The sequence below is a fragment of the Motacilla alba genome, chromosome 4, assembly GCF_015832195.1.
Source record: "Motacilla alba alba isolate MOTALB_02 chromosome 4, Motacilla_alba_V1.0_pri, whole genome shotgun sequence".
Taxonomy (NCBI): Eukaryota; Metazoa; Chordata; class Aves; order Passeriformes; family Motacillidae; genus Motacilla; species Motacilla alba.
The window spans coordinates 31,674,525-31,695,576 of record NC_052019.1 but is presented as its reverse complement, the minus strand read 5'-3'; the positions used below and the strand labels follow the sequence as shown (position 1 = coordinate 31,695,576).

Genomic DNA, 21,052 nt, shown 5'->3' with positions numbered 1-21,052 from the left:
AGTAGTTCTGAGCAGGGAAAATCCCAGATTTAAAATTGCTGGTTAAAAAAAATCTTTTAATCTCGCTCCTGAACCAACTCAAAGCAATACAACTAAGCATTTTATTTCTGTGATCCAAGAGCAAAACTCCATACTCTTCTTCAGAAGAGAGCAGCAGAGACCACGCACACTTAGATCTATAGAGAAACAATCAAATTGGCACAACAAAAACATCTGTCTCCCTTTTTTACTTCTGGCTCATCATGTCATATGCACAGGAAGCTGAACTGCAGAGTCTGTAGCTCCATGTCATTTAACAGCTTCCTAACTGAATATATTCCTGCCTTCTTTATTACAGAAATAAATCTACAGCTCTTAGAAATAGAATTCCATCAGAAAACCCCAAGAGCTCAGGAATTTCTTAGGGTGTAGCCTGAGAGAGAAAGAAGGAAGCCACAGACACTTGTCATATAGCTTGCATTTTAGTGACAACAAGAGACCAAGACGCTGATAGAACTTCTAACAGTGTCGGAACTGTAGATGTCCTTTGATAATGGCAAACAGAAACAGGACTGTTTAATCAAGAGGGACAAATCCTTTTGATAAAGGTTACGAAGCAGTCCCTTGTCTTAATATAGGTTTACACTGAACTAGCTCAATGCAACAAGTACTAGCTCAAACTACTAGCTCAAACTACTAAACACAAACCTAGGTTAGAGAAATTCAGTCCTATAAAACAGATTTAATAAACAAGTCCAGAGAACAGATACTTATTGAATATTTCATTATTTTTTTAGAAAGGGCAATCTAGAGCCACTTCATGGGTTAAAATGGATAGGCACTATCAACCTGAATATCCCCATGGTTGTCTCATGTGATTTTTAATTGTGCCACTTTCAGTCTTTCTACCCATTTTTATTAATTTAATTTCCACTTTTTGCCTTCAGCAATAGTTTTCCCCTCCCAGAATCTTTGTGCTCAGGGCCTCTGGCAGAAACAAGAATTATCACCTTAACACATTTTTGTCCAAATATTTAATCACTAAATGTTCCTTGGTATTTTAAAAGTTTAAACACCTCCTTGTGACTTCCTGCCACTTTCAACTATCTAGGTTCTCCAATGTTACTTTTAAAGAGAAATCAAGCAGTGTTTACATTCACTAAGAACTACATTCACTTCCTATTAAACAAGCCACCTCTCTAACATGGAAACAAGATAACTGTTAAAGTTCTTCTGAATTCCCTGATTTTTTTTCTGCTCTCCAGCCTTCTGCATTTAGCTCTAGGGGCAAAAAAAAACCCAAAAAAGACAACCAAAATACAACAATATATGACATAAACCATTCTGTCAACTACTCATTTTGGTTCTTAGGTAAAAGGTGCCACGTCTATAGCTAACAGGTCTACAGTCTTTAGGCCTTTCCTAGCACCAAATGGGCTCTCAGTAGGGAAGTACACTGTCCAGAGACAAAGGAGTAGGCCACTTTAGTAATGGCCAGACCACATATACACAAAGTGTTAGTTTAATTACCTCAGGTCTGTTTTGTGAAAAGATTCCTATATACTGAACATGAGATGGTTTGAAGCCTCGGTGGAGTAATGCAGAACCCACATACTCAGCTCTGTCTGAAACCTGGCAAGACAAAAAAAGAGAAAGAACAAAAAAAATATGAGCAATCTCATAATTGCTAACTCTCCTCAACAATTAATTAGTATAAATGAGAGAAGTTTTTAGGCTATTTTGGATGCCCTCTGTGACTCTGATAACCTAAACACTGCACTGCCATTACATGGCACTGATTGTAATTATTACACTTGCATTCAATATGCAGCAGAAGAAATACTCGATCCAGTCAGAATTGAAAATGCCAAGTGTAAGTTTAGAAGTTCAGCACACAAACACAGAAAAGGCTGTTTTGCTGTATCTGTGTTAAAATACAAGAAGTGAGCCTGGAACAATTAAACGTAGTATTTCTGTTTAATCACAAGCATTACATACACCCTCCTTTTACTTCATTCAGTGCCTATGGGAATAACATTTCTCCCTTCAAAAAACAACAGAACAAGGAGGCAAAACCCACTTAGTTCTATTAACAAAGCTTGGGAAGGCAATTTTCTAAATTCTTTTTGTATAGCACATGACTTGAAACCATGTTAGTCCCATGACCCCGAAAGCAAAGCTTTACTAAAAGAGGTTGCACCTAACAAATTTGCAGCAAAGTCACCTTGGGAAAAAAAGCAAGGTCTGTTGCACACAGAAGGTGTTTAATGACCTTAACAGTATGCAATAGGCAAGCTTTATGCAAATTTGAAGACCAACTGATTAAATCAGGAACAACCTAAGTGTGCACAGCTGTTAATGGAGATTTGCATACAGATATTTTCAGGGATCAAGAAGCAGCATGCTGCTAGTTAGAAGCACATCTGCAAGCACCCAATACAACCGTCATTCAGACTATGAAGACGAGGTGTCAGGAAGCCCAAACAACACCTGTAGACAGAACTTCTCCTGGTGTAAAGTGAGCCTCTTGGAAGCAAGCACAGCCTGAGCCCCTGAACATTGCTTCAAAGCTGCTGCTTCGCCCAAGTTCTAAACAATTCAGCATTGAGATGCCAAGATAACAGTTTTATTTCAGAATTTTTTGGGGTTCACAAAACAAGTGCAGGAGGTGCTCCTCTTTCTCTCCCTTGCACATATTTAAGGCTGCTCCTTTAAGACACTGTAATGGGAACTAGAGCCTTTCTGCAATATTCTGCTACTACTTTAAAACATATAAATAATTCAAATTTGTTATATCACATTACTGGATGTTGTATCAATGGTCTCCACAAGCAAAAGCAAGTCTAGCAAGAGACTACTTACCTCTTTATAGGAGATCCATTCATATGGCTGGTTTGGTTTTCTAAAACCAAGACATGGACCATTATCTAAAAAAAAAAAAGAAACAGTACTCAAAATTCAACCCAAACTCCTCTGTCCTGACACCGCTCTTGTTGTTAAGCCCCTAGATTCTCAGCAGAGACTTTCAGATGACAAATGGGTTTTTTTCAGAGGTGCGGGGAAGGAAGCTGAGAGAGGACAGAAGCTACAAAGTTTAGGCCAAGGAATACAGCACTGACTTTTTCCACAGAATTCTGTTTCACAAAATAGCAGTTTAATTTGTCCTCAAGAAAATTCACATCCAATACATTCATTATATTGCTAACAGAGACCCCCTATGCCCAGCTGCATTTCAGAAGAGTCCAAATACGTAGTTCCTGACATATTTAAAATATCTTTAATTTTAGACTTACTTGATACTTGTAAACCCCTTTGGAAAATATCATAAACTGTTCTCACATCATCATAGTAGTACGACAACAGTTCGTCGCTTTTGAGAAGAGAGGACCTTCGAGCATGCTCACCGCCCTAAGAAAAGCAATCAGAAAGGTTAGACACCCTTGTTGGCTTGAAGGAACTTTCTTCTTAAGAGACCTTGAGAACTATGCAAGGTTTTCCAGGACATTGTTTCAAGAGTCAAACTGCTCCCTACATTAACAAAAAGGTGCCAGGCAAAATCTTATTCAACTACCTATGACAGCACAGAACAAATGAGAATAGTAAAGTCTAACAAGGAGCATTTTGTCAAAAACATTTTCTGAAGAAATATTTTACTCTATTAGTGCAGTATAGACCATAATTAATTTCATCCAGCTTCCTAAATCCAGCCTCAGAGCAGTCTACACAGAATGTTAATGGTGCAATCCAAATATATTTTTCTAATTAAGATGACAGATCATAATCACACTTCAACATGTGGTTTCAAACTCTAAATAATTTTAAGCATGGTCACCAACACCCTAAACAAGTGTTCTCATAAGCATAATATTCTGTTCCAGAGAGAGTCCTTTAATCTAATTAGAAGTTGCATCTTACAAAAAAGGGTTTCCTCCTGATTTATTTAAACACAGCCAAGACAATATTATCTTGAAAATTGAAACTTTCAACCATTTTTTTCAACCTTTTTTTAGCTGTTGAGCACTTAGGTAAGCTAAAATTGGAAGTCAATACAAGAATCTAGATACAACACTGCCTTTTTTAGAGTGAGTGATTAAATAATCTCATTTTATAGAGAGCAATCAAGTTTCACAAACTACAATTATGCAATAACTATTAGGCCACAGTTGTTAATTAGTCCTGTTATGATGACAGACACCTACAAGCAAGTTTTTATCAGAAACAGCACAGCTGGTTAAACAGAATGTCTTGAGTAAATGCTGCATAAGATTTTCTCTATCAGCATAATCAATTTCTGGCTCTTTCAGAAAGTCAAACCCTAGACAATTCAGGCACAGATTTAGTTAGTCTATCCTCCACAGCTAAAATCTGTTCATATGTAGTCATAGGTTCTTCTCCTGTTTTCAAAGTATCCTGGAAGACCAGACATCCCCTGTTCATGTATAAGCTACATAAACACGGGTTTGTGTGCAGAAGATGTCATATTACCCATTTCTGTAGAAATCAGCTAGCACATAAAAGGCACAGAGAGGAAAAAATATTTTTACACTAAAACAAGCCTAACTTGTTTTAGCAAAACAGTATGAGTAATGCAGTGCTTGCCACTCCTTTGACAGTAAGCAGAAACGTACACTGTGAACATGACCCAGAACAAGTTAATGAGTGGCTTACCTCTAAAAATTCGTAACATCAGAAATTCAAGAGTATACTTGCTCTCAAACCAACATCTACTCTACAGGAAATCAACAGATCACTAGTACATGTCTCTGCCCGGAAAGAAAAGCAAGGCTGCTTGTTTTATCTCATTGGGTTCTCAGATCTTGGATAATCAAGGTCATCTTATAGATTTTCCCAGTGTTGCCACTCTGGAGCTAATCTAAGAAAGATCACACAATGTAGTTACCATGGCCACCAGTAACATCAACAAGCGCAATGTATCACATGTACCACATCTGACCTGCTATAATTCCTACACCAGGTGAAATACAATAGCCTAAGCCATTCCTCAGCAAGAGTCAAGAAGTATTTGTTTCTCCTCATGTGGGCTACTACTGTTTTGTTTACATGCCCTATTACACAGCACCACAAAAGGAGTTTTTTCAGGGCCTGAGGCAAATTTGAAGATGAGTTATCAGACAGTACACTGCTTAGATACAAGACTGATGGCACCGTCCTTCTGAAAAAGACAAACTCTGTAACAGACTGCTGCTGAAAAGTTCCCGTTGGTTCTTTTAAGTTTTTGGTAAGGGGAAAAAAACAACTTCCAGTTTTGCTTACTTTGTTCTTTTTCCTATAGTAAAGTAGAATTAACTGGATTTTCAACAGTCTTAGAATGATAATTTTTCAGAAAAACACCCAGCTCCTTGTGTGAAGACTATAAGGAGTTTAACATTATTGATGCAGTGAAATACTGCCAGATATGCTGAAGGTCAAACCAGGAGCATAACGCAAGGTCTAAACTTACTCATCTACTAAGCAATAGAACTCATCTACATTTTGCTTGAAAGCAGCAAGACCTACTGTTTTAAGACCTAGTCCAAACAGTCCTTTATCCAGAATGTTTGTCCAGTATGAGGGAAAGTTCTGTTTGCAGCAAACTTTTTTAAAAATCACTGGTCACTACCACCAGGTATCTGAATCCCAGGACTGGAATGTTTGGCTGACTTCACAGAGGTTAGTTTGAATGGCACCTAATAGATCTGTTCAGTAAAAAGATAATCAGGCAAAAGGGTTGTCAGTTTTAATATGTGTTCTTAAAGTAGTGAGGCAATAAAATCTGATTAATTTGAGAACAGATTCTAGTTACTTGTGTAAAGCAGCCCTTGCAGCAGCTCAGGGACTTGCAGGAAATTAACCTACTGCACATCAAGTGCTAGTCATTAAGTAAAACCTTGGCACTGGTTAAAAATAGCAGCATCTGAAGGAAACAGATTTATTATACAATAGAGTGTATACAACTCTATCAAGGCCTATTTGGGTCATATGAAGTAACTGCTTTTGTTCAAGCCATGGGTTTGCTTCTTGTTGACACAGGCTTCTTAGGATTAGCAGTAATGTCAAAACACACAGCAGACTCCACCATGCCTCAGAGATGAGAGAAATGTCCCTTTACCTGAGAGAGGAAGGATACTAGCAAGCAGTGCTTAAGGCACCAACATACTTACTCTGAGCAGCAAGTAGTATAAACCAGAGTTTTAAAACCAGCCATGTAATTTTAAGCATGCAACTTCCTAAGAAAGCATACAGCACCTAAAATTGATCATTCATAGGGGGATAAGCACATGTGTAATCAAGTGATTCTTGAAAGACAAGGCATGCTAGAATTCTGGTCATGTATCAGAAGAACATAAGAAGACTTAAAAAGTTTTCATGAGTTGAATACTTCTCTCCATATCTGAATATCTTTTCTTAAGGGAACAAAAAAGCCAGTTAAATCCAGTCTTACTTCTAGAAAATACTGACATTCTAATATTTATTTCTATCCTATTCTTCTACATAGCGTAAGTTGGGACAAATATAAGTTTTTAAAGCAACATTTAATATATTTGACAGCCATACACCTGCACACAAAATCAACAGCCAAAGTTATTCAGCTGTTAGTCACCAGTGGGAAAACAGCAATCTACAGGCAGACAGATCCAGATGTGGATGACATCCCTGGAAGTGTTCAAGGCCAGGCTGATAGGGACTCTGGGCAACCTGGTCTAGTGCAATGCATCTCTGCCACTTCTCAGTAACTCTTTGCACTCATTTTCAACTACATGCGCAATCTTTTTGCTCATCCAGGGATTGTTAAAATGGGTAATGGAGTCAAACCAAATCAAAACTTTGGAGAGAAGGGAAGTGATGTGACCTAGAACAACAGTAAATAGGATCTTTCTCCCATATGAAGTTTTGAAGATACATATCAGAACATGTAGAAACCCTACTCCAGTCAATGACCTCACTTATTTCCTTGGCATCTAACAAAGTTAAGTCACAAGTAAGAATTATGTAGAAGCTTATTTCTACTTCAAAGTTCTTTCTGTAAATGAACAGGTAGACTAGATAGTAAAACAGTAGCAAAGAGGCATTGCCTTCTGACATGTCTTTTTTGGAGCAACTACTCAGGCCTTTTAAAATCATATTGTTCAGGCAGAAAAAAAATGTTTAGACAATTTCAGAGCAGTATTTGATCTTTTTCCCTGTAGAAGTGACAACCCACCTTAACATGTACATAAGAAAATGGAGTATTATGAAGTTAAATTTTAAGCAAAATGTAGTGAGAACCTGAATCCTGAGCACGGTAATAAAGTCTTGTCACTATTATAGGAGTAGCAACTTCAATAGACACTTGAAACTTGATTCAAAGCGTACATTCTCATTTGATTAACATTTTAAACAGTATTAGTAGTTCAGATACAACCCTTAATGAAAACAAAATTGGACAGATCTTACTCATTTCAAGATATTCTCTAAGTCTGAGCTCTTATCACTGCAACATGCCAACACATTCAGGTGTTTTTCATTTAAGTCTTACTATTTAGCCCTTTAAAACACATTTTCTAAAGAGGCAGTGAAAAATAATACTGATAGGTATAACAGTATTATGCTCTAATCAGAGAGCCAATTAGTGTAATTGGATCAATGATGCATTAAGTAGCTTAGTGAAGTCTCATACTGCCAAACAATGATTTCAATCTCAGAACCCAACAGTGACAAGTAATTTAACTTGAAGAAGTAAAGGCAGTGAACTGAGACAGCTGTCAAGAGTCTCAAGCAAATAAGCATTTGTCATGGGATTTATGGTCAGCTAAAAGCTACTGTCTTACCATTAAAATGCAATGCCCCCCAAAAACCTGCTGCAGTCTACACTGCCTAATGAAGCACTCCACAGCTAGAAAACCTGCACTGCTAGCTTATTCCAGCAACCAAGATGTGCTGGTTTACATGACTGTTCTACCCGCTGTCTACATGTCTGCTGACAGACTTGGAAAAGCTCACCAAGAATGAGATATAACTTCTAGATCCTTACTCTAGATGTTGCTTGAACATAGGTTTTTTTTTTTGGGAATTATCACACTGTGACTGCATTTTTTGTTTCCCTTTTGCATACTTCTCTAGCAGATGGCTATTTGCTACAGTAACAGGATGTGTCCCTACACTCACTGTATGCTCCACTGAGATTAGGAAATAAACTGTGAATGGAGGGGCCAACTAATGTGCCATTCTTCAATCTCAACAGTATAAAACATTGAAAAAAGTGCCCAATTTGAACTAATGACAGAGGTTTGCTAGAGTTCACGAAGCTGACCTACTGCAAGTTTCAAACTCTGCCACATTTATTTACATCAATTTGTAGTCACATCTGGTCTTAAGTACAAGAGTCATGGTAATTTCATTTGATACAGGACAACTAGATGCAGTCTATCCATGCAGAAGAATGTAGTGTAAAGGGAGACTTCAGTTCCAAGTATATATATGTGTGTGTATAAAAATCTATAGTAGTAGTCTCTGATTGTTATCAGTAAGGCAAGAAGCTGTCAGCTTTAAAATTCTACATTATCTAGTTATCTCCCTTAAAGATCACAACCTTTCAGAACTCCCCTTCCTTCAAAAGGAGAAAACACCTTGTCTATCCTGAAGACAACACTCTTGAAAGAATTAGTATTTGACTCTGTAGTGAGCAAAAGAATCAATAAAACCACAACACCCAAAACCAGCCTAGCAATCTGCTGTCTATATTTGCTCACAAAGCAACAGTTTCTCCCACTCAGACTCTTCTTCTATTTGACTTCACTTTTTAAAAGCCACGACCTAAAAGTAACTCTGCTTCTAAAAAGTGTTAAGACAAAAGCTAAGCTAATATCCAGAGTTTAGCAGGTGGATGGTTTAATTTCAACTTACTCTATGGCTGGGATCTCTTGGCAGACTAGTATTTCTTTCCACAGATCATCTGAGGACAATTAGTACCCTCCTGATGCTTGTAACACAATATAAAGTCTCATGTGTCAGCTATTATACACTAAAAATAACAGAAGAGTTATTAGCCTAATCAGTATATACCAGTATGCATACTCTGACCCCAAGACCTAATTTAATAGGTCATAATGTGGCCAGGATTTGAAAACTACACTGAGCCAATTCTAATATGAACAAGTTTTGTCACTAGTGAGATCAGAAGCTCAGTTGTCTCAGCAGAGCCTTCTCCTGTGATAAGTTATCTCCTCAGGCCTCAAGCTGGTTTTCGTATTCAGAAAGCCAAAATAATGAGTTCAAGCCACATTTCAGAAATGTATTCTCCCTACACTACAGGTTAAGAAACACCCTAATGTAAATCAAGTGTTTGGTCTCTCTCAATACTGCATTTCAGGTTCAAATTTCAGTGAACTACAGCATCCATCAAGTGGCACTTACCTCTATTTCCACAGACTGCATTGCTAAATCGCATGGTGGCTTTATTGCTTTTGGTCTTGTTGCATACCAGTAGGTTGTGAGAGCTGCAAAAGCACCGAAGCCCATCAGCGTATTTGTCGGAAGTGTGCGCACATACTGTCTGACATCCCCAAGTTCTGGCATTCGTAGGTATCTGAACAACTCATGTGCTTGCATTGCAGTTCAGTGCAGTTGTCCCAGTGCTGGAATCTGTTGGAATGAAAAAAAGTTGCACAAAAAAATCTGAAATCCACTTTTGATTCGCTGTTGCTGTAGGGCAGCGATGTGTGCTTTGTCCTACTGGGTTTCCACTGTCAAAATAACTTGATCTGCCACTAGGCAGGCAATATCTTTAGAAATCTGTGCTGCAATTAAGAAAGCAAGCAATTATTAGTTCATACTCCAGAAAAATAGGTGGGGCTGAGAAGAGAGAATTTCTTCAGGGTTTTAGTATTGCTTTCAGCAGAAACTGCACTCAAATTTTTTTAAAAAAAAGACCTTTTGTTAAAGGAGAGAATTTCACAAAGGCAAAATAGTTATTTGTAGAGTAGATGTACAGTAAGATTGTTTAAACAGTTAGTCATCGAGTAGGGAAGTCCAGGAAATAAAGGGCAGGGACATATGTTATCTTGCCTGCATGTAACAGAGAGTATCCCAATCCTACAGGAGGATAGCAGGAGCACAATTTTTCTTAAGTCCAGTAAAAGAAACTCTTTTCTACTCTCCCTTCAGACATACACAGAAAGGTCAGTACAGCAAGCTGCTTTCAAAGCCAGTATCCTCCCATAGCTCCTCCATGGTACTTAGGAAGTTTCCTATTTCTCCCAGCACCACGCCAGTAATTTATCTTTGGTCATGAGGCAGACTAAGGCAGGGGCAAATGAGGCCCACGGCAGCAGCACGCAGCAATATAATCAAGCACAGGAAGCACATTTGATTTGTCACGTTCGCACAGAAGAAGAGCTGGGAGAGGCTGCTCCCTGCCAGCACTCACTGACACGGATATTCCACAGCAGGAACCAGCTGCAGAAAAAAAAAAAAAAAAAAAAAAAAAAAAAAAAGGATTGCAGTCCGCTCAGCTGGTACTCTCCGCTACAGCCAAGGTCTCCCGGGACGTCTGTCACATGCCAAAGCCCCGGCCGATGCCCACTAGGGGAGAGGTGAGCGGAGCAGCCGGCCCGGCGGGGCCAATGGCAGCGGGCAGCGCTCGCCCCACCGCGCTCAAGGGCGCCCGCGGGCCCGGACACCGGCGCGGCCGCCCGACACCCCGCCACGGCTGGCCACGCCGCCCCGCTCGCCCGAGGAACAAAGAGATGGGTTTACTTAGGTAATTTAGGTCCTAGCCATTTCCTACGGACAACAGAATTAAACAAAGGTCCTAGAGAATGTCAAAAGAGGCAGCTAACAGCTACAGTCATACTGTAAGGAGCCACCGCTGCAGGGTGGTGACATAAGAGACTCAGAAACCCAAACGTGCAGAATTACGTTTATAAGTTTTAAGACCAACTACACCCGGTTAACATTTCATATTTCTACGGGAAAATCTCTAGTTTACAGTCTGACCTTGAAATCCTTACTGCTGCAATCAGTTATTCAGCCAGACAACAGAAACGTGGTCTAGTTTACAAAAAAAAAATCTAACCAGTATTTGGACAAGATTTGCTAGACAGCAAAATAGTAATAAAATTAGTTCAAAGGGCCCATGCTTTCACAATGTTAACAGGACAGGCTGGAGCAAGGTCATGGATGGGGGCAGTCAGGATGGAGTCAAGTTCCATCTCTGGAACAGTCCTAGACCCATGGAGCAATTCCCAGCCAGCAGGCACTGCTCTCTCTCCCCCACACTTTTCTCTTCTGGCATAGCCTTAGGGCACAGGGCTCCATCAGCTTGACAGGCAGTGCAGGGCCACTACAGAAATGCCTTTTTGTTATTTGCACAGTGATATACAGCAGACTATAATCAAAATCCACAACACATCTGACTGTAGCAATAGAAGGTAGAGATAACCTGAATATATAAACAAGCTCTTCATCTTCCTTTTTTAAAAAAGGAATCAGTTATTGACTTAACAGTTATGCTCACCATGCAGTTGCTTTCTATGCACCTAATCATGTTCATTAGCGTTGCAGGTGTAAAAACTACTTCTTAAGTTTTACTATACACAGATTAACAGTAAGAATAAAAAAACCTCATACACCAACAAGGAAGTCTGGACTTAAAACTTAATTTCACATTTATCATAGACACCACATTATGAAACCAGACAAGGGGGTCTACGATGTGGGTAATGGCTAAGAGCAAGCTTAGCTTTTTCCTCAAGCTTCACAACGAGCACCTTTGACTTTTAAAACTGCTTTCCTGTCTGCATTAGTCATGAGGTGTCCTGCACACACACTATGATTTAGGAATGCAATGTAATTTGAATTACTCAAAAGGCTGTGATACCTTTACAGGTAACAAGAACTGAAGCAAACATAATTTAATTCACACAACAGTCCCATTATAGTCAAGGATCAGCTATGCTTTCATCCTGGGTGAAGAGAAGAGATACACACCTCTGCTTTTCACTTCCCTGACCAGCTGTTTCTAGGGAAGCCTGCAATATAAAACTGTTCTTGAGCAGTTATACCACAAGTTATCAGGTATACAATGATACATTTTGCTTCTTATGTTCATATTGAGATAATATCTTATTATACCTTCTGCCTCATCCACACAAAAGACAAGGTGAGGACAGTTTTCTGCAAGACTAAGCCATTCCAAGCTTTAACACTATCTGTTAAGTCACATGAGTGCTTGTCTTCGGCATTTAGAGCAAAGCCAGGTGTAACCAAGACAATAAATTCACATATGCATGCAAATATACACCATCAAGAAAAGAGGCTTCAATGCCTTCCAGCCTTTGAGACATCTCAGTATTCAGTTGGCTCATGCTCCAACATCAGACATCCTGGGTTTTCATCATGACCAAGGAGAATGGTTTAGAGCCCTCACACTGAGATACAAAGATCTCTACAGTGGAGTTTGCATCTAGCTTTCAGTTGTTTTCCTCACAGAAGGGCCCAGCTAAGTTTGCTCACTCAAGACAAGTAAAAAAAGCCATTCTCTCTTCACAAATTCTAGTCCTGCAATTCTTTCTTACCAAGCACGATCTGGAACACAAGGGACAGACTCAAATTAAGCCCCAGTGTGAGACACAGCTGAAGACCAAAACGAAGGAGATGCTAAATGAAAAGTACCAGTCCGTAATACTCAGATTGCTACATGTAGGGGGGTAAAGAGCAGAACCGACATTTGAGGCCAAAAGCACTTTTTTCTCAATGCAATCAGTAGACCTTGTTTTTGGTTTTTTTTTTGTTTTTTTTTTTTTTAAAGATCAGAGGGAAAGCAGTTTGGGGGTAATGAGGCAAAACTGCTTCAGAGACAGCTATCTGTCTTGACCACCTCCAGAGAAACAATTCTGCCAGTGCAACCCAAAAAGGCACCCCTCTGAACTCACCATATGAATTTGGCCGAGGAGTTCTGTAAGTTTCAGACAAAGCCAGCTCTCTCTGCTCACACACACACACCCAGCCTGCAGCACCCAAGACTCATTCTTTACAGCACAGCCAGTATCTCAAGGCAACGACCCAAGTTGGCAGGGCTCTGCCGTTCTTTGCTGCTCCTACTCTCGGCGTACAATGGTCTATTTACAGTGGGCAGCAGCCTGCCTATTGTCTGTCCATAGCCAGACATCGTTCGAGTGCAACGGAAGAGAACAGGAGAGCAGCCTTCAGCTTCTGTATCGCAGAGAAAACAACCCCAAAAACCAATGGCCTTTCTTTCTCTCTATTCTAATATTTAGATAAACAACACACTAGCACTGCCATAAAGGCAGGTCCATCACATGGTGTAAAAGAACAGGCTGTGTTATTTCTACAGCCTCTTGCAGGGAGGAGAAATCTACAAGACAAGTCGCCTATCTCTTATTATGAGCAATAAAGCACAAAGATGTTTTCATTATGATATGCTGAAACAGGGAGCCAGCCACCCACATACCTTTGAGCTGTCCTGACAGCTACCTGCCACTGCAGTCTTTTTTTTAATTTACTCTTACAGGTTACACTGCAGAACTCCCGTGGATCTCTTTTTTTCTTAAGCCTTTTTCCACTCAGCCTTCGAAAGAACAAGTGTAGAATCATGTTCTAGGCCCTTTATTATGTATGAAAACCAGGTAGAACAAATAGCTTTGGCTATTAACCTGAGAAATCCTTTTGTCTGAATAGAATACATAATCCTAATCTCAGAGTGCATTTACAATCTCCTTAAATTTGAGTCAGTCCAACCTGTCCTAGCTAACATACTGCCACAACCCTTTCCACACTAGCCAGGCAGTAACAAGGGAGGTGATCTGGCAAACACAATCTTTCTATATTAATTGTGATGCTAGTTCTCAACTAGACCAACTCTCTTTTCAATGACCAGATAGCCATTAGCTCCCATAAGGAAACACAACAGCACAGCTGGGGAAGAGGGTAGACTACTGTAATACTACACATTAAGCACAAAACTGTGAACACTGCTTACAAATCCTCCCAGAATTTTCTGCCTGTCCTGCAGTCAGAGGGGAATCTGACTGAGGTCTTGCAAACATCTATAACACAACCAAACTAACCAGCAAGCTAACCACAACCACCTTCAAGATACAGCAGAGGAGCTTTGGTATTTGAGATCTGAAGGAGAAATCCTAGTTTAAGCTCTGTGTAACAAACAGGACAGCAAGATGCCTACTGTGGTGCAGCCTGTCAAGTCATGTATGAGGAGTCATATATGACTCCTCAGCCAGAGAAAATTTGTCTGAACAAATCAAATACATTGAACTGTCTAATCCACTACTATGACCTCCTCCTCCATCACCTCTGCCTCACCCCCTGGCCCCTCCCCAACTTTAAAAAAAAAAATCTTACCCAGAAATTACCTAGTTTACCCAGCCAAGCATGAGAGCTATAAACTCTTCTTTTAAAGCAGTAACTGACCTATTTACCTTCCTGCAAGAATGAAGAGGAAAGAACTAGAGAACTGTTAATAAGGAACACATCCCAGGCAGGAGGAACCGCCAGGTCCTTAATATTCACACTTCACATCCAACTCCTCTTCAGCTCCCCAAGTCAGGCTCTCAGCAACCATGGGGCATCACGTACTGGGGGGTAGGTTGCCTCTACTGGTTCAGATTCTGTTCCTGCATTTGGGACAAGACAGAACTGGGAGGAAACAACCTACAAGCTGGATTCAGACGCATAAGTTAGGACACTGACTTACTTCATAAACTGCAATCAAAGTTAAGGCTTCTGCTGCAACCTTTAAGGAGCACTAAATCTGACACTGATGTGCCAAGGTTCTGTTCACATCAATAAGGAAAGTCACAGGCCTGTCCTCAGACATTTGGCCTCAGTCCCCTTGCAATCAAGTGGAACTCCACCTGGATTCTTGTCTCTCAATGATGTCCAGTAAGTAATTTGAGTGCACACTGGTGAGGTCACTGGAGTTTATTCCAGTTCAGGAGTTGAAACACGTGACAAGAATCTGCTCAATGCCTTTTGTGCAATTACAGTCCTCCAACAACATTTGGTAACCCGGTGTATAAAGGAAAACCAACACTTACAGCTAAAACCTTTCAGAGAATGATTGCTTTAAGTTACCTTTAATCCATGCCTATACATACACAACACGGCACTAAGCAGTCTTACTGGTTTCTCATCTCCGAAAACCAGATAAGACACCTGCAAATATTTATTTTTCAGCCTATACTGCTACCCATTAGAATTGCATCCCTGCAACTCTGATTTGCAAGTACATCATGGCACTACTCTGTCAATCTAGTGTCATTCCAAACACCATTTGGATGAAAACCACCATACAGAACCAAACAGCTTTTTTTTCTGGTACAATATACTCAAGCCAAGTAAATCATACCAACTTATTCATTCTATTCCTCCTGGGAAAAGGCTACTATTCACAAAGCCCAGTATGCAATATCAAGCTAACACACAGTTTAAGTGCCCACTTGAGACTCTGTGAGAAGGAGTTTCTCACTCATATTTCTGATACCTGAGCTCTCACCAAAGGCAACCTGGGTCCGGCCCACTAAGCCCCACTGCACTGCACTAGGTAGGGCTTACACCCAACAGGTTGTTACCAAAAAAAAAAAAAAAACAAAAACCACGTTTAACACTCTGAGACTGGAAGATCAGTAAGTACTTACGAGAAGCAATTGGCTCATTGAGTGACCTCCCAACACCAGCAGCCCAAAAAATAGTATGACAAACAGAACACACTTTTGATCACAGGTATTAAAGTATGCCTGCATCTACTGAGTCAGTGATAGTAAGCATTTTCTTCTTGCTTTCCTAGGAAACTAAACCTTACTAGGCTATTATTGCAGTCTGACTGCATAAGCCAAATTTCCAAAACATGGCACATGCAGTATCAAAATAAAAAGCTTAAGAGTTCTGGGTTCAAGAACAGTAATTCATAAAAAAAGGGAGAAATCCTCTTCTGGAAATAGAAGATCATGCACTTCTGGTATAGCACTTAAATGGTTCAACTACAAAAGCAAAATTCATTTTTCCTCTACATCTCTATAAAATCATACAAGCTGTTTTCAATCAATCAGTTTTGAGCAAACTGCCAGTACTACTAAGATTCAAATCCTAATTTAAAAAAAATTTACTATCACAGAATGGTTTGGGTTTGAAAAATACCTTAAAGATTATCTAGCTCCAAACTCCCTGCCAGAGGTAGGGAATCATATTTTGCCCTGTGTAGATGAGTAACTCTCAACATGAAAGGCAGCAAGAGAGAGCAGAAGCCTTATGCTAGCAAGTGTCCTTGTTTCAGGAGTCAGGTGGGATCTGCGGAAATGCAAGCCCCACATCCGCAGGCAGAGTTCAGCCTACAGCCTGTAAAGGTCAACGCCATACAGCGGAGCTTCCCTGAGCCACACAGCATTGTAAACTCCTCCACAAAACCATTCACCAATGAATTAACCATCACCCCTCTTACTTGTGAGGATTTCTAGGGAGTTACCACTGATTACATTTACCATAGTGAAACATTTAACATATCTGAACTTTTAATTTAGCATAACATGGAAGCAGGATATGGCAGGCAGTCTGTTCATAAGACAGCCAGAAGCCCAATTTATCAAGCAATGGGTCCCTTGGGCCAGAACATCTCTCTTGTCTCTGCTGCACATTCAAAAAATTTCATACCATTAGTTTTCTTCAGTCTACCTAATTCCATCAACCATATTATCAAGAAAAACAAACCACAAAAATCTATTATTACCTTATGTTGTTCACTTTTACTAAAGTGTTGTTTTCTTGGAAGCATAAGAAGGAGAAAAGAAACCTTTTACTCTGCCCCACTGGAGAGCAACGCACACAAAACAGGGAAGGTACAACCCACCTCTGCCTCCTCCCAAAAATCCCATGAAGTATTCCTTTCTCATGAAGCAAGGAGATAGGAGAACCAGCTACACAGACTTCACTCAAAAAAATAGGTAAGTCACCCACAAAAATATTTCAAAGTTGTCTTACCATCCACTATAAATTGCTGGGTTTGTTTTTTCTACCAATATCAACCTTGTACTTGTCCTTGAAGCAAAAGGCTACTTGGGGTTTCCTTCTCCAAAACCTGAAGACTTACTTCCAACCTCATGTTGCCCAAGTTGTAGTTGTAAAACAACATCTACCAAATTTAGAAGCTACCTTTGTAAATTCATTGTAATCATGCAGTTCTCAGACTAGGCTAAGGCTGTTTACTTAAGACCTTGAATTGATAACACTACACACAACAAGTAGTGTACAACTTGTAATGACAAGCTTTAGATTTTTCTCATCAGCCATCTTTCAAACATTTCCTCATCCCAATACAAGCAAGCTACATATCCTTAAACTTTAAAACGGCAGTAACAGCAAGAGTCCATGAGGAACCCTATATATCAGGTTTTGCATTACTAATACTGCTATTGTTGCAAGAGGAAGAGAAAGGTATTTTTCAGTAAACTCAATGCCCTCTTACATTCCATTTCTTGATGCAAGAAATCTGATCTAAATCCTGGGGCTGAGAAATCTCAGCTTGTGAGTTTTAGCGCACGTTCCAAAGCAAAAAGGCAATAATAAACTTTCCTGACCAGACTCAGCAGAGCGCATGATTCCCTGTAAAGCAATGCAGATGAAAAAGGAAATCTATTAACACCACATGGATGAGGTCTGTTCTTTCCTATCACAGAACCTGACCATCATATCTCGGACGCTAACCCAAGTGAGGTATATGTTTAGATTACATAGTCCAAGAGGGTGTCCGTAATACTCCAGACAGCTCACAGACATGCCGTTTAGAAATTTAGAAGGCTTCAAGTGTTGCAATTCCTGTTCAACAGGAACAAGAAATGTATGCATCCTCGAACAAAAGCGTCGGGTAACCAGGCTAAATCTCTGTGCTGCAGCACTGCAAGTCCTACCTAGCAGCAGAGGAGGCCTGCAAAGTCAAAGCCACTCAACCTTCCATTTTAGGCCAGTTTGGCTCACGCTGCATTTCCATACGCACTCTAAACTGCTTTAAGGGAAGAAGAAAAAAAGGCTGTATCAAGTACACGCTGCATTCATGCCCGAAAGAACAACCTACTTGAAGGCAAAGTCCGGCAGCTAAACGACCGTGAAGCCCCGTGGTCAGCAGGAGCACCGCGCTGCCCAGCCCGCTACCTGCTGCTCGGCCCGGCCGAGCCGCTCGCCCCGCGCCAGGCCGAGCCGAGCCGGGCCGGAGGGCAGCGCCGCCGCCGAACAATGCCCGGCCGGCCTGAGCTGCCGCAGCGCCGGGGGGAGGCCGGAGACAGACAGCTACGCTTTCCTGAAGGCTTTTGAGCGAGGGGAAGCCAAGTCGGCTCCGGGGGACGCTGATCCCACTGCGGGCCGGGAAGGAAAGCCCCGCGGCCCCGCAGACAGCCTAGAGGGATCGGCGGCGGGCTAGGACGGGACCGCCCGGCCCGGCGGTGACAGCGGCCGCGCAGACCACCCCAGCCCCGCGGCGGCCGCTCCGGCAGGCCCAGCCGCCTCCCTCGGCGACGCGTCCCTGACGGCCCCCGGCCCCGACAGCAGCAGAGCCCCCGAACCCCGCTCACCTCCCGGCAGCAGCAGCGACCACGGCTGTGCGCGCCGCCTCGGCGCCGCCCTATTTAAGCCTAGCACGGCGGGAGCGGCGTGTGCGTGTGCCGAGCCCGCCTCCGCCTCCGCCTCCTCCGCCCGCCCGCGCCGCCCGGCGGGTGCTGCGGCTCGGCCTTCTCCGTGTCTGTGTCCCGTGCCTCTCCCTTCCCTTGCCCCTGCCCACGGTAACTCGCACAAACCCGCGGGGAGGGCGGTGGAAATGTTGTGCTGTGCGGGCACAAATGACAGAGATGTGCAGGGAGCTGAGGGCAGCACTGGCATTACCGCCACTTAACACCTTACAGGTCTCGGGTGACAGCTTGCAGAGCAAGGGCTTTCTTACAGCTTCCGAAAGGACATCTTCATCCGGTAGAAATATGCTAAAAGGACATATGTTGAAGGATGAAGGTGTTGGAAGAAAACAAGGACCTTGTTGCAATTTGTTGCTTACCTCTGCCAAACTTTTCTTTGTGAGGTGCTGTGAATTTGAGGGCCATATTGAGGCGGCTGGGGCTTTATCAGGACCCTGATAGTTATGACAGAATCATAGAATGGTTTGGATTGGAAGGACCCTTAACGATCGTCTAGTTCCAATGCTTCTGCCATGGGCAGGGACACCTTCCACTACACCAGGCTGCTCAAAGCCTCATCCAACCTGGCCTTGAACATTTCCAGGGACATAGAATCCACAGCTTCGCCAGGCAACCTGTTCTGGTGTCTCAGAACTCTCATAGCAAAGAATTTCTTGTTCAGATCTAATCTAAACCCACCCTCTTTCATTTTAAAAGCCATAACCTCTTCTCCTATCACTAAATGCCTGTGTAAAAAGTCCTTCTCCAGCTGTCCTGCAGACCCCACACCCTCCCTTCAGATACTGGAAGGCTGCTGTACTTTTTCTCCAGAGCCTTCTCTAGGCTAAACAACCCCAGCTCCTTCAGCCAGTCTTCACAGGACAGGTGCTCCTGATCATCTTCATGGCCCTCCTCTGGACCTGCTTGAGGACATCCATGGCATTGTGTGCTTGGGACCCCAGAGCTGGATGTAGTATTCAGATGGTGTCTCATGAGAGCAGTCCAGGAGCAGAATCCTGTCCCACGCCCTGCTGGCCACACTCCTTTTGATGCAGCCCAGGACACATTTGGCGTTCTAGGCTGCAAGTGCACATTTGCTGGCTCACATCCAGCCTCTCATCCACCAACACCCCCAAGTCCTTCTCCCCAGTGCTACTCCTCAATCTGCTCTCTGCTCAACCTGTATTCATGCTTGGGATTGCCCCAACCCAGATGTAGGACCTTGCACTTGGCCTTGTTGAGCTCTATGAGGTTCATGGCTCCACGTCTCAAGTCTGTCCAGGCCCCTCTGGATAGCAGTTAAGTTACCTCAACTGGTTTTGGTTTGGCTATGTGCTGCATCAGTCCATTAGATGTGTAAATCATCAACTCACATGTCAAAGTCCCACTATGTTGCACATTCTGCATTGCCATAATTTCCCTATGTTTCCTGGGTATTATTTATTTTAAGCGTGTGTAGGGGTGTTAAGGATGTACACTTTCATATAGATATATATACACACACACACACACACATAGTATTCTATAAATTACTGGAGGTACTTTTATTTTACATAAAGGCAACTACTGTCTCAATGCTTCAGCTTATACTGGATATAAACCAAGCAAAGGACTTCCCGCAGAACAGCATTTTAAGAAAGGAAGAAGCCTATATTCACTTTTTAGCACAAAGGAGGAGGGCAATTGTGAAGCTGCTGATAGTCCCCACAAAACTGCACTTGGTTCATCCTATGGAGTGACTCAGAAATTCAAAATAAATTCCTTCCTCAGGAAAGGAAGTGAAAGCATTGAATCCAGGAGTGCATCTCACTGACTGCTGCTGCTAATGGGCCAGAGTCTTTAGCACCACACTAAAGCTACTTGAGGAAAGCCCCAGAGCACAAGTAGCATGGACATCAGCTGCTCTGCCGTGGGTAGGCTGTTCTGCTTCCCTCCTATTGCACCACACTTTGTGCTCATGTAGACACAGCCAGACTCTGCCAAATAATTTTTGCACTTTGTCCAGGATTTTGGATGAAAGAAACAAGTGAGGTAGAATTGCATACACCATCTCAGGCACTGGTGATTTCATGCTTTGTCCTGAATGTGTTTATGTTCCATCTGCCAAACACCAAAGCTTACTATTATTTTACCTACTATGCTAGTTAATCCTTTATTAGCACATTTCTCCACATCTGGGTTTCTAAAGGCCATCAACGTTTCAGTGCTTTCTCCAAGAAACTTTAGTGAATTGGTTTTCTCTTGTCTTTCACTGGAGAGTCTCTACAAAATCTCTCTCCCTCTCTCTTTGTCTCGTACCTTTTCATGAATTCTGTCAGCAACATGAAATGGCAAAAGTCTCAGCAACACAATATTTAAATAAGTATCTCAGTAGTGCCAGGAATCACTCCTCTGATGCCCCTTGATGC

At 41.8% G+C, this 21,052-nt stretch overlaps 1 protein-coding gene across 1 annotated transcript in view; it reads right to left on the bottom strand.

The window, feature by feature from the left end:
- The window catches only part of ACSL1 (acyl-CoA synthetase long chain family member 1), a 38,088-nt gene extending 19,379 nt beyond the window's left edge, over positions 1-18,709 (bottom strand). The window contains exons 1-5 of the mRNA XM_038134340.1: positions 18,552-18,709; positions 9,373-9,600; positions 3,273-3,387; positions 2,842-2,906; positions 1,510-1,611 (exon numbers count right to left, since the gene is read on the bottom strand). Of these exons, the coding sequence (XP_037990268.1) occupies positions 1,510-1,611; positions 2,842-2,906; positions 3,273-3,387; positions 9,373-9,567 (477 nt within the window). The 5' untranslated portion in view covers positions 9,568-9,600; positions 18,552-18,709. The remainder of the gene's footprint in view (positions 1-1,509; positions 1,612-2,841; positions 2,907-3,272; positions 3,388-9,372; positions 9,601-18,551) is intronic.
- Between the last annotated feature and the right edge of the window lie 2,343 nt (positions 18,710-21,052).